The sequence below is a fragment of the Acomys minous genome, assembly GCF_964271855.1.
Source record: "Acomys minous genome assembly, chromosome: 16".
Classification (NCBI taxonomy): Eukaryota; Metazoa; Chordata; class Mammalia; order Rodentia; family Muridae; genus Acomys; species Acomys minous.
The window spans coordinates 97,007,563-97,019,731 of NC_140498.1; the positions used below are offsets into that span (position 1 = coordinate 97,007,563).

Here is a 12,169-nt window from a genome sequence, read left to right on the forward strand (position 1 = left end):
GGTGGGGACTGGGGTGGGGGGCCCTGGCCTGGGCATTTGAAGCCCCAAAGCCCACCTCCAGTGACACGTTTCCTCCAATGAAGCTACACTCCTAGTCCTTCCTAGACAGTGCCCCACCAGCTGGGAGCCATTACTGGTCAGACCACCACACCATCTTTGAGGAAAGTCAGGGCAGGAACTCAAAGCAGGAGCCATGAGGAAGGCTGCGGACCGGCTTGTGTCCAGCTTTCTCATTGGCTCATGCTCAGCCCGCTCTCATACATCCCAGACCCATCCTGGACTCCGCACCCTTCTACGCCTCTTACTGCCCTACTACTTCAGAGACTTCATAGCTACACCCCAAGTCCTGACTGGGGTGAGGCAGGGTCCCCCGCCACCATCTGTTTCCCACCTCAGACTGTCAGGGTAGGATGCAGAAGGGAGGAGCCTGAGGCAGCCTGAGGCCGCTGATGTGGGAGGGCTGAGCCATGGGCAGCACCACTGCCTGGCCTGCTGCCGAGGTTCGCTCATCTCCCCGTTCCAAGTCTGGGGTTCCCAGGTCAGGGGTGTTGCTTCCTAGGCCATTGGCAGAAGCGCACTCAGGCCGGACACAAACACCCTCCACATCTGCACCCCTCTCCAGGTCCTGACCATGACCATAGACCGGTGACACTCGGGGTCGGACCCTTTAAAGCTTGAAGGATCTTTAAGCTGAGGACAGAGGGTCCTGGAACTGTGCACCCGAGGCAAAGACAATCAAGGTCTATTTATATGCTGAGAGAAGTAGGGTAAACTCTTACTTATTCTACAAAACCCTATCTGGACGTGCTCTGCTGAGGAAGCCTTCCTCAAGAGTCTTCTACCACGGCTGTGACTTGACCCCGCCCTGTAAGATGACAGCTTACTCTTTACACCCCCTTCTTAGACCTGGATAATTTATGGACAAGGAGGCCATGGCACCTCAGGACTCAAAGCTGCTTTGTAAGCTGAGCCCTTTGGTGGCCATGGAAACTCAAGGAGACAACACTGGTCTGGGGCTTGCCTCACAGGACCCCACCTCTGGCATGTAGCCACAACAGGAGAAATAAACCAGGTGAGTTCAAATACGATGTTGACTCCCTTGTGCTAGTGGGGACCTTTGCAAGGGGATCCAGGTCTCGCATCTGCTCCCCCCCCCCCAATCCAGCATCTGGCTCTGTTCCCCTGTGCCCAGAGACTGGCTCTGTGGGGCCAGCAATGAGTGCTCTGAGGAGAGTGAGGAGGCTCCGGGAGCTCTTCTGGGGACCAGGTGGGCCTCAAAGCATTGTGGGAAACAGTTCTTTGCCCCTGAGATAGAGGTATGGATGTCCTAGCTGGCCAGTCCCGTGCCTATCTGGGGATTAGCAAGATAAAATGAACTTGGGGGGGGGCAGTAGAGGCACATGTGGCAGGGCCCGTACGGCTGGTGTTGCTGCTGACCGTGGCAAGCTAGCAGAAGAAGCCAGGCACATCATAACTGTCTGGAGTTCAAGGTCAGGGTCTGACTTCATCCATCAAGGCAACGTTAGCAAGCCTTTCCTGGTTTCTGTACCCATATTTTATGGCTCACGCTGTGGGGGACGCACAGTGAAGTGGAGGAGTGGTATCCCAATAACTGGCCCACAGAAGACGGTGGAAGACCTTCAGATTGGACGCTCTCTGCACCCCTGGAACTCAGGGGATGGAACCCAGGGCCCCCATGCCAGCATCTGATGGACCATGAAAAACCCATGGTGGATGGGGAGACGGCAGGGTAAGGGCATGACAGCCTCCTGTACCCCCTCCCTCAGGAGACAAGAGAGCCCTCAGAGCAACCTTGATAGCCAGACAGGCCAAACTGATGAGGAGAGCTGGGCTCTACGAGTCATAAAGAGAAGTGGAGGAAGACTCACGTTCACACACACAACACACATGCAAGGATGCTACAGGAAGAAACAAGCCCCACCCACAAACACGTGCCAGACACCATTAACGTCGTATTTATTGTTATTTAAGCTGCTCAGCAAAACATATACACGTATATACAGTATGCGTGAATACGGAAGACTCAACTTTACATATTTTTTTTTAAAAAAAGAAAGAAAAATACCACTCAGTTTCATGAGCTATTGTCACTGCCTTCCAACCAAGCATTTCAGAAATGGTTTTCTTTAAGAGTCAAAAAAGCTTACAGGCTCGCGCACCGCACCGCACCGCAGGGTTAAGGGTTCATATTTTACATGTGCAGTAGCGATTTCCTTCTCTCTCTACTGGAGTTGGCTGTGCACTGATTACAGTGTTCCCTGGCTCCTGCACTTCGGGTGCGCTTTCCTTCCACTTTTATTCCTTCCACTAAACCAAATGTAATGACACGATGTCCTTTTGCTTAAGGCTATGCTAAAGGCTGTCCCACCCTGGGGGCCCGCAGGAAGCGAGAACAAGTTAACACCGGGCGCTTCCGGGTGACCTGAGCCACACGCCGGTGGCTGCGTGTGGACTTTATGCTGGCAAGTTCCTCGATGGACATCAGGATGCTCGTTCCTCGGCCTTAAGCAGTGAAGGAGGCATCACTCTTGTGTGGGGAGCGAAAGGCTGGCACTCTCAGACAACTGGACCTCGCAAACTCTGAGGGTGACTGTGGAGTCTGGAGGAGGCTCCTGTAGAACGAAGGAGCCGTCCCTCCTCACCGTCCTGGGCGCAGGACCGAGGGGCCTTCCTGCTCACAGCCCATGCCTCCTGTTTCTGCCCTCTGAGTCCTGTCACACCGCCCAGGCAACAAGTACAGACAGGGTCTGGGCTGCTCAGACCTCGGCCAAGAGGAGAGGACATGAGGGAGAGAGTCAGCTTTTGGCAACTGGCTCCCACCTTTGAAAATCCCTTGACACGAAGGTATCTGGAGAGGCCCCGGGGCATTCAGGCCTCTTGCTAAGAAAAGGGGGGTTGTCAAGTTGGGGTAAGGGCTCAGAAGGGAACAATTGGGAAGACAGGCTGACAACAAGAACTGAGCTGAAACAGGAAGGCTGGCTCTGGCCTGACGGCTCCCAGGGAGGAACGGACCCACAGCAGTGGGTCCCCCAGGTTGGCAGGGTACAGACCACACCCTAAGGCGCTGTCCACATCTGCACCGCAATCTCTGTTCCTTTCTGCTTAGTGGGGGAAGCATCTCTCCCAGGAGTCGCTTTGGGCAAGGCTCTGCTTTTTAAATCAGGATGAAACCAAATCAAAAAGTGCAGGAGATAGCCCACAAAGGGAACGGGAGGGGGGGCAAGAGTGGATGTCATGAGGCCACTGGTTTTATTCTCTTTCCCTCCTGGACCTGTGAGGGAACTGTAGGGTAGGTAGCGTCTCAGCTGCCTCAATCCCTCCTCCTAGGGATGGAGCCACTTAGGCTGGGGAGGTGAGGCACCCTGGCTGCCACCTGGGAAAGCAAGGCCAGGAAGTGACTGGCACAACTGACTACCCCTCCCTTGTCCCCTTTGAGGGTCACAAGGTCACCCTGGTCAGCACAGAGAAGGCCAGAGGGTACAACAGTGAGGGAAAAGGAGGGGAAGGGAGCTCACAGCCCCCGGCCCTGGCAGGCTCCTTCTCCCATGGGGCTGGAGCCAGCATCCAGCTCAGAATCCAGGAGTCTCCTGAGGGACAGCTCCCAGCGGGAGGACTGGAAGCTAGCTGAAAGCTAAGGGCCACTGAGGGAAATGCCTCTCCAAGTCCTCAGGAACCCGGAAATCCCAGTCCCTGGCAGTTGCTGTTGTCCCGACTGGTGACGCAGGAGCTAACAGTGCGATGACACTACGGCTTCTACCCGGAGACACTCCAGAACGGTGTTCTCCAAGGACTTCGTCTTCCTAAGTGATGAACGAAGCAACAAAGCAGCGGGGAAAGGGGAGGGGACGCGGGGAGTGTGAAAAAAACCGAAGGGGATGAAAAAGATGAGGGTGACAGGCGCACCCTGCCTGGCTTTAGAAAGGAAAGGGCCTCCCAGAACACACGCCAAGTACAGAAAACAGGGGTTCTCTAGCAGGAAAAAAGGCTTGAGCCAGCATTTGCAGTAGGCTGAGGGCTGACACCGGTGTCACGGCGTGGCACACGGTTCCTTTAAAGTAATTTTTGAGGTTCCTTTCATCGCCTTCCCCAGCCCCCCTAAATGATGAACCCTTCCCACTCCGAGCGCCACTAAGCAGGTACCAACCTAGATAAAAACATGAGTCTGCTCAGCCACATGGGTGGACAGGGCAAGGGCTCCCATGGGCTCAAGTCAGGGCAGCCACAAATGTCCCAAATCGGTTGGAGATGTCGGAGTGCAGAGACCGCCAGGTGGGTACGGAGGCGCGGGCCTTGGGGTCGCCATCTGTGCAGTGGACAGTCAGGCACTGCAGGTGGCTGCCGGGCTGGGTGGCTGAGGCCTTGTTGGTGGGGAGGTCGTGGGCTGTGGAGAAAGAAGACACAAGTTAGTGGCTAGTGGGAGGCCCTGCGGGGTGACAGCAGAGGGGACGGAGAGACAGTATGTGGCCGCCCTCTTTCGTGGCTAGAGTTGGTCTCAGAAGCTTAGGCTGTGAAGACTACATAAGAAAAAGCCCACCATGCCATATACCCACACCACATCCAGGCCTGTGGCCTCTTGGGAAGCAGGAGACAGGATGGGATGACATCACAATTTGTCCGTCTCTGGTGGACAAAGACCAACCAAACACCAGGAGAGCGGAAAGCCCATCTGAAAGCACACTGGAGGGTACACAGGCCTTCACGGATACCCCCAAAAAGTCATGGGTGGGGAGGGGGACTGTCTAGTCCTTTGAATAGACATCTGCTGTGGGCCTACTGTGCTCTCAGGATTTCCTTAACTAGACTGGACAGCACAGCCCAGGAGCTAAAGGTGGTTATTTCATTTCATAGCTAGGGACACTGAGGTCCAGAGAAGGAAGTGGCCTGCCTCAGAGGTCATGGAGGAGGCGTCTACTGGCAGGAGGGAGCAGGAGCCTGTGGGGAACAGTGAGGCGCCACTCCCGGCAGGCGGAGGGCAAGTGTTCTGTGGCCTCCTCCCACCCAGGGGCTTCTTTCCCTCCTGAGGGAACAGGAAGGGCTCAGAAGACGTGGCTTGCAGAGTGGGCTGGTGAGGGGAGAAGCCTATGGGGCACCTACTACCCCCTCCACCTCCCAAGCCCTGCTCTTTAAAGACACCCAGAGAGGCACAGAAATTTGCCTGGAGAGACGCACATCTCTGAGACCTCCCCAGTTGTAGCCCTGCTCTCTGAAGATGGAATGACCCACGCACTCGGGGCCTCATACGCATCAGTTATCAAGGCTATTAGCACACCCAGGTGCTTGTATAAACTGTAAAGTGCCTTGAAGTGCTCTCGGTTGTACACGGTTGAGCTCCCGGACCACGTCAGCCATGACAGTGGAAAGGCCAATGGCTGGGGTAGTCTATGCCCCACGGCTTCATGGGGACTCACTCTCCTGGTTACACAGAACCAGAGCTACCACAGGAGATGGCTGTTTCTGCGTCAGAGGTGCCCCAAGGAGAAGGCTTTGAGCAATACCCAGCATGTCAGTGTGAGCTAGGCCAAGCCCTCCTCCTCTGCTCGGGGTAGAAAGCTTCAGAGCACACCGCAGGCAGCCCTGCCCTCCCCGCACTACTATGTTTGAAAGCAGTTTCCCAATTCTCCTTTTTCAGAGGGCTGGGGACCCTACCTGAGGCTGCCCTGCCTCCAGGAAGGCTAAGAAAGCTAGGTTTGACCGTGGGCTACTGGCGAATCCAGTAGACAAACGGGAAGATGAAATTGGGGTGGGGGCCCAACTCGGACCAAGGGGGCACACCCAGATACTGAACCCCATGACCTATTCACTCTCACCTCGCTATAGCAGAAGTTGCCCACCCACCACACCCAGTACCTAGGATTAAGAGCCTAGCCCTAATCCATAAAGAAGAAAGGCTCTAGGTGCTAAGCCCCACCCCCTGGGCCAGGCAAGCCTCTCTGAATTAAGGCTTCTGGACCTGCCAGGTGGGGAGAGCAATCTGCATTGGCTTCTGTGCTCACTCATCCAATCAACAAGCAGTTATCTGGGACCTATTATTTCCTGGTGCGGTGGGCCTGTGGTGGTCCTGAGCGACACCAGGCATTCTGTGGTTAATCACAGTGGCTCAGGAGTGGCAGTTGGTTCTACCACCTGGCGTGTGACACCCCCTCTCTACTGCTGTCTCTCTAGGCCAGGCCTTGAGAGGTCCCAGGAAAGGCTGATGGGCACGCCCCTGGGAAGGTCGGAAGGGAATAGTCCAGAAGCCAGCGAAAGCCCTAAGTGTTGGCCAGGTGACCTGTCTCCTACCCACCACATGAATCTTTGCTCATCTTGTAAAAGACACTGAGGTTTCGAGCGTAGGTTACGGGCTGGTTTTTACTGGTGGGCCCCATACCCAGTACACCTCAGGATAGCAGAGACAGAGGATCGGGGTCCCTGAGCGCCCATGGCCCCAGCCTGCAGCAATGCAGCCCTTACTGTGCTTGAGTGCATGCACGCCTTGCTCCCAGAATGCAACGTCCCACGAGGGGCGGGTCATCCTCTCAAGAGACCCACGCAGATGCGCCTGCACCATTGCACACACAGACGGAGGCACTGAGAACCAGAGCCCCTCATCGAGGTAGGGAGGAGCCAGGGGGGCTCAGGGCAGAGGAGACCCAGGCCGGCCTCTGACTGCAGGCCCCAGGAAGGTGATAGGAAATAATGTTATTTAAGCATGTACGACCAGCAGGCCCAGGTTACCACCTCCTTCCATGCCCACACCTGACACTTGCTGGGCTGTGTCTGGATCTCAGAGCCAAGCACTTGCTGTACCTGAGGTGGAGTCCAGGGCTGTCTAATTCCATGCCCCGCACCAAGCCCACAATGCAATGCCCTTCCTCCATTTCAGCAAGAAGCGCCTGCGGTTCAGAGAGGGTGAGAGTCTGGCCTGATGGCATACATCACGGCACAGACTTCCCCCATCTCAGCAGGGACCTTACGAGGCAGGCAACCCCAGCCTCGTGTCCACGCTAGACCTTTTAGGAGAAAGCGTCTTGACCATGCACACCTGCCTGTATTCACCCCATCTGCAGACTCCTTACGGCGGGGACTACCCAGCATGCTCTAGGACGGTGACCCCTCAGGCTGTCAACCTCACAGAAGATATCCTAAGGAAGCTGTTCAAGTCCCAGCCTGTCCCAGCCAGGAAGACACAGAGTCCCCAAGCCTCAGGTTGTAGGCACACCCAGGCCGCCACATCAGCAATCCGGAGAGGACGCCGTCCCCTCACCAAGACCCTGGGGCTGAGGGGGAACTTGGGATCCCTGGATACCCGATGCTGGTAGATACCACCGGTTGGCCCTCCGTTTTTAGCCTGGGGTTCCTGATAGGCGAGGGAATCCCTGCACCTAGGCTGCCGCACGGTCTGCAGTACCTGTTCTTCCATTACTGGAGGGGCCATCCTGGATGAGCCAAGCTCACAGCCCCTAAGAGACCATGGAGCAGAAGAGCGGGCCTCATACATATAGGTGAGGTCTGAGTGGGCCCATCCAGAGAGGAGGGGCACCATCGTCTCTAAACATACCCTGCCTGAACCTCAGTGACAACGGCATCCTGGGGGCAGACGCCAGGGCCCATAGCTGACTGGCCAAGAAAGGCCGGAAGAGTTAGGACAGCACCTACAAGACAAGATAGAGTTCTCAAGCCCATAGCTAAGGCCAAGGTGGCCCTCCGGGTGGCCCCTGTCAGACGTCCTCCCAAGGTCCCTCCTCACAAGACCAACCCATGATGGCCGCAGACCCCGCACGGGGTCATCACTGCTGGTGGTTTGCTTCATGGCACTGAGGTCAGAGCTAGTCTGGCTCACCCACTGTAGCCACGGGACGCATGTGAGCTTCTGTCTGCCAGGCGTCAGGCCACAGCGAGACATCAGGAGAGGAAGCAGTGAGGCCCCGGGGGAGCGGAGGCCCACTGGCTCCATGTTTCTCCAATGGCAGCCGGTACCTGTGTCCTGCGATATGTGTGTGTCCATCCCTGGGGCTTTCAGTCCCTTGAGTCGAAGAAGTGCAAGGGAGCAGGGACAGCAGGAGTGTGAAGGGCCTGACTCGGCCTGAGTGGTCACTGGAGCAAACTGCCTGCCGGATGTCTGTTCCCACTTCCTCCCTCCTCCTCCATGCCTTCCTTCCTCCTTCCTCCTCCACGCTTCCCTCATTCTCCCCTTTGCTTCTGGGACTTCCTCCTCTGTTGTTCCTTTCTTCCCCTAGGTCCACACAGTGGTCCTGACTGCACCCCACCCTGCACGGAAGCTCATGTTCAGACACCCACAGCCTTGTTGGGCAGCTGGCTCCTGCTTCGGTGGCTCTCTCCAGACTCTGGAGAGTCCTGGCCTGGGGTTCCCGGCCTGGCCTTCTGTTCTCTGCCCCACCCCCGCAGAGTGATGACCAAAGTGGGGGACACGGGTGGGGTCCAGCTGATGCCCACCCAGATTGAGGGTGGGCAGGCACAGAGGGGAGGTGGGTGGACCCACCTCTGGGCAGGTCTGTGAAAACACCCAAGTCTCCAAAAGGCCCAGAGCCCAGGATCTGGGGGCACCAGACCTAGAGCAGCAGTGCGTTCATCTCTGTGGGGGCTCCCTACGGCCAGCGTGAGGCAGAGCGGGTATTTTTAACTCGTGGCTTATGTAAGGAGTGTGGGCCTGAACAGCAGCTAATGACGGCCCCCACGTTCACCTCACCCGATTCCCACAAAGGGAAGTATATTTTGAATTTCCTGTATTTTGGACCCAGAAGGGGTAACGGGGGAGGTTGCTGTCTCCTGTGACTCCTGCCCTTGGACCAGTTCCTGCACCAGCTCCAGCCCGCAGCAGCCTGGCCCTCTCTGCGTCTCTTACTGTGCACAGGCCTGGACAGATCTCTCTCCTACTTAAACCTCCCATAGCTCCCCAGTGCCCAGGATGAGCCACCCTCCCACCCACCCCCGACTTTACACAACCTCCTGGTCACACTTGCCACTTGGCCTTTGGCGTCATTTCTGTGTCTGTCCTCCTGTCCCTGCCACGGCCGCACCCTCCTCCACCCACACTCAGTCTGTAGCACCCTCCCTCTGCACCCCTGCTGCACCCACACTCAGTCTGTAGCACCCTCCCTCTGCACCCCTGCTGGCTCCCACACTCTGTCTGTAGCACCCTCCCTCTGCACCCCTCCTCCATCCACACTCAGTCTGTAGCACCCTCCCTCTGCACCCCTGCTGCACCCACACTCAGTCTGTAGCACCCTCCCTCTGCACCCCTGCTGCACCCACACTCAGTCTGTAGCACCCTCCCTCTGCACCCCTCCTCCATCCACACTCAGTCTGTAGCACCCTCCCTCTGCACTCCTGCTGGCTCCCACCATCCTGCCCAGATGCAGGTCCATGGTGGAGGCGGGGTCCCCAACCCAAGGTACAAGACCTCCATCCCTGCTGGCAGGCACAAAGGGAGGCGGCTGTATGCCCAGGCTCCGCCCCACGGGCTGAGAGGATCAAACACCTGGAGACGGGGCTCAGTGGAGCAGCGTTGGCAGCAGAGGCAGCCATCACTCACTGGCCTGAGAGAGATGAGGCCAGCCAGCCCTGTAGCCAAAACCACCAGCCTCTCAGGTCTGCCTGCCGAGGAGGAGCAGGAGTTCACGTGAACGCTACCCTGTTCAAGGCTTTAGACGGTGGAAGGGCCATCAAAGGTGCGTGCGTGCGTACGTGCGTGACGTAGAGGCCTGTGTCCATACAAACACAGTCTTCCCAATGCCGTCCTCGGCTTTTGAGACATGATCTCTCACTGGTTTGACTAGACTGACTGGCCAGTGAGCCCCAAGGACCCTCCTGTCTTTAGTTCCCCAAGTGCGGTAGTTACAGACACGTGCTACTGTGTCTGGGTTTGCTGAGTGCTGGGGACGCAAACCCGGGTCCCTGTCCCTGCATTCCACGCACTCTACCGCCTGAGCTGTCATCTCAGCCCTCAACTCTCTCTACCACAGTGCTAAGGCGTCTGCACGTGGTGGGACATACCTATCACCCCACTTAGAGGCTGAACATGAGGACCAGCAATCCAAGCCTCCTCGGCTGGGCTACATACCGACGCTGAGGCTGGGCTGTAGAGGAGTCTGGAGGCACAGCGGACTGGCTACCTCTGCGTCTACTGTCTTTGTTAAGCTCCAAAGGAGACAGTCCCACAGTTCGGCCCTCGGGGGTTCAGGGGCAAGAAGGGAAAAGCCTCAGCTAGATGTGGGCGGCAGAAGGCCTTGGCTGGCCTTACCAGCCCTCGTGCCCTCTTACTCCTGTCACACGGCAAGCACCCACTGGGGCTCTGTTCAGTGTCTTCATGATACACCCCCCCCACCACTGTGTGGCCTTACGCAAATCCCTCACCCGCACTAGGCCTGCTCAGTCCTCTCTGACGACTGTGGCAGGTGGGTGTCCAGCCTTGCTTTTTATAGGACAGAGTGTCACAAAGTTCCTCTGTGTATCCCAGGCTGACCTAAACATACAGCTCTGCCTCGGCACCCCGAGCACAGGGTCACAGCATGTACCCCCCGCTAGCTGTGGCTAGTGTCGACTGTCAGCTTGGCAGGCTCCTCTGGAACTGCCTAGGGCAGAAGCCTCCAGGACACCTGTGAGGGATTAGCTGGGTTGAGTTAATTATGGCAGAAAGGCCCGCCCTGACTACAGGCAGCAGCGGTCACATGGGCCGGGGTCCTGGACCAAATAAGGAGGAGAAAGCGAGCTGAGCAGCCCCTTCATCCCTCCCTCTTCCTGGCTGTGGTGTGGTGTGACAGGCCACCATGCCCTCCTCACCACGACAGTCTGCATCCTTAAACTCTGAGGCGGAGTAAGCCCTCCCTCCAGCTGTTTCTTATCACAGCTATGGGACAAGTGACCAGGGTACTTCGGTTCCTTAGGACTGTGTCCACCTTACAAGCAGAGGTTGGGGCCCCCAGACCCATCCCCCTACTGAGGCCTTGACCTAAGGACTCAGAGACACTCCATGACATCTCACGGGGACCCAGGACAGGCAGCTTTACCTCAGCTACCTTCCCACCCGCACGTTCCAGCCTCAGTTTACCCTCTGTGAAAGTCCAGCCCCAGTGCCACGTGACGACAGAGAAACAGGATGGAAGTTAGTCATGCCGCTGTCCTGCCAGCCACAGGCTGTAACTGTGGCAAGGGTCACAGGCACCGCTGACCTTGGGTCACGTCGACGGCTCAGGCACAGGGGCCAAATCTACAGCCCATTTCACAGCATGGGAAACTGAGCTCAGGGAGACTAAACTCAGAGAACTGTGGTCACAAGAGCAGCAGTGGAGCCGGCCACACCCACACCGTCTGGTATGGAGTCCCTGCCTGGGTAGCAGGGGCTACTGGCCCCACTGCCTCCTCCACAGCCCCTCCTCCTTTATTTCCACCACCCTCCTCTGGCCAACACCCTCCTCGCTCTCTGGAAAGACTGCCCAGGCTCACACACCGAGGCAAGAATTACCTAAGACACAGCACCCCATGAACACGGCCTCCTGCAGCCACGCCCTTTGTCAGAGGGTCCTGAAAGAGGGTCCCCTCATGCCCTTCGGCCCCAGCACAGGGCAGGGTCGGAGAAAAGCCTCTCGGAAGATCAGGAGTCCGTGAGTCCAGCTTTCAGGACCTAGAAAAGTGAGGACGGCCTTGTGGGGAGGCTGGGCAAGTAACTCACATGGCTCGGGACAATGGCAGCCGTCACTCAGATGGGCCCGCGGAGGGCAGGAAAGGTCAATGTTGGGAGGAGACACAAGGGCCACCACCCACAGGCTGGGCATCGGCTCTCCAGGCTGGAGCAGCTCTGAGGAGTCCTCTCCTGGGAGACTCTGGCCTAAAACGCCTCCAGGGGTCTCATGACCTACCTGATATTTAGGGACCTCTAGCTAAAAGTGCCCCCCCCCAAGCCTCACTTCCCCATGCAGGATGCCGGACAGGGAGAACACGGTTCCCAAAGTACAGCCTCATGTGTGTCAGCCGAGTCCTCACTCCAGTGGCAATGACCTTGCCTAGTTCTGCCTTTTTGGGTTTGTTTTTTTTTTAAGATTTATTTATTTATTATGTATACAAATCTTGTTATAGATGGTTGTGAGCCAACATGTGGTTGCTGGGAATTGAACTCATGACCTTTGGAAGAGCAGTCAGTGCTCTTAACCTC

The 12,169-nt window shown here is 57.1% G+C and overlaps 1 protein-coding gene across 1 annotated transcript in view; it reads right to left on the reverse strand.

Annotated features, from left to right (window-relative positions):
* Positions 1–1,953: 1,953 nt before the first annotated feature.
* MN1 (MN1 proto-oncogene, transcriptional regulator) overlaps positions 1,954–12,169 on the reverse strand; it is a 41,660-nt gene continuing 31,444 nt past the window's right edge. The window contains exon 2 of the mRNA XM_084762810.1: positions 1,954–4,402. Coding sequence (XP_084618936.1) covers positions 4,227–4,402 — 176 coding nt within the window. The 3' untranslated portion in view covers positions 1,954–4,226. The remainder of the gene's footprint in view (positions 4,403–12,169) is intronic.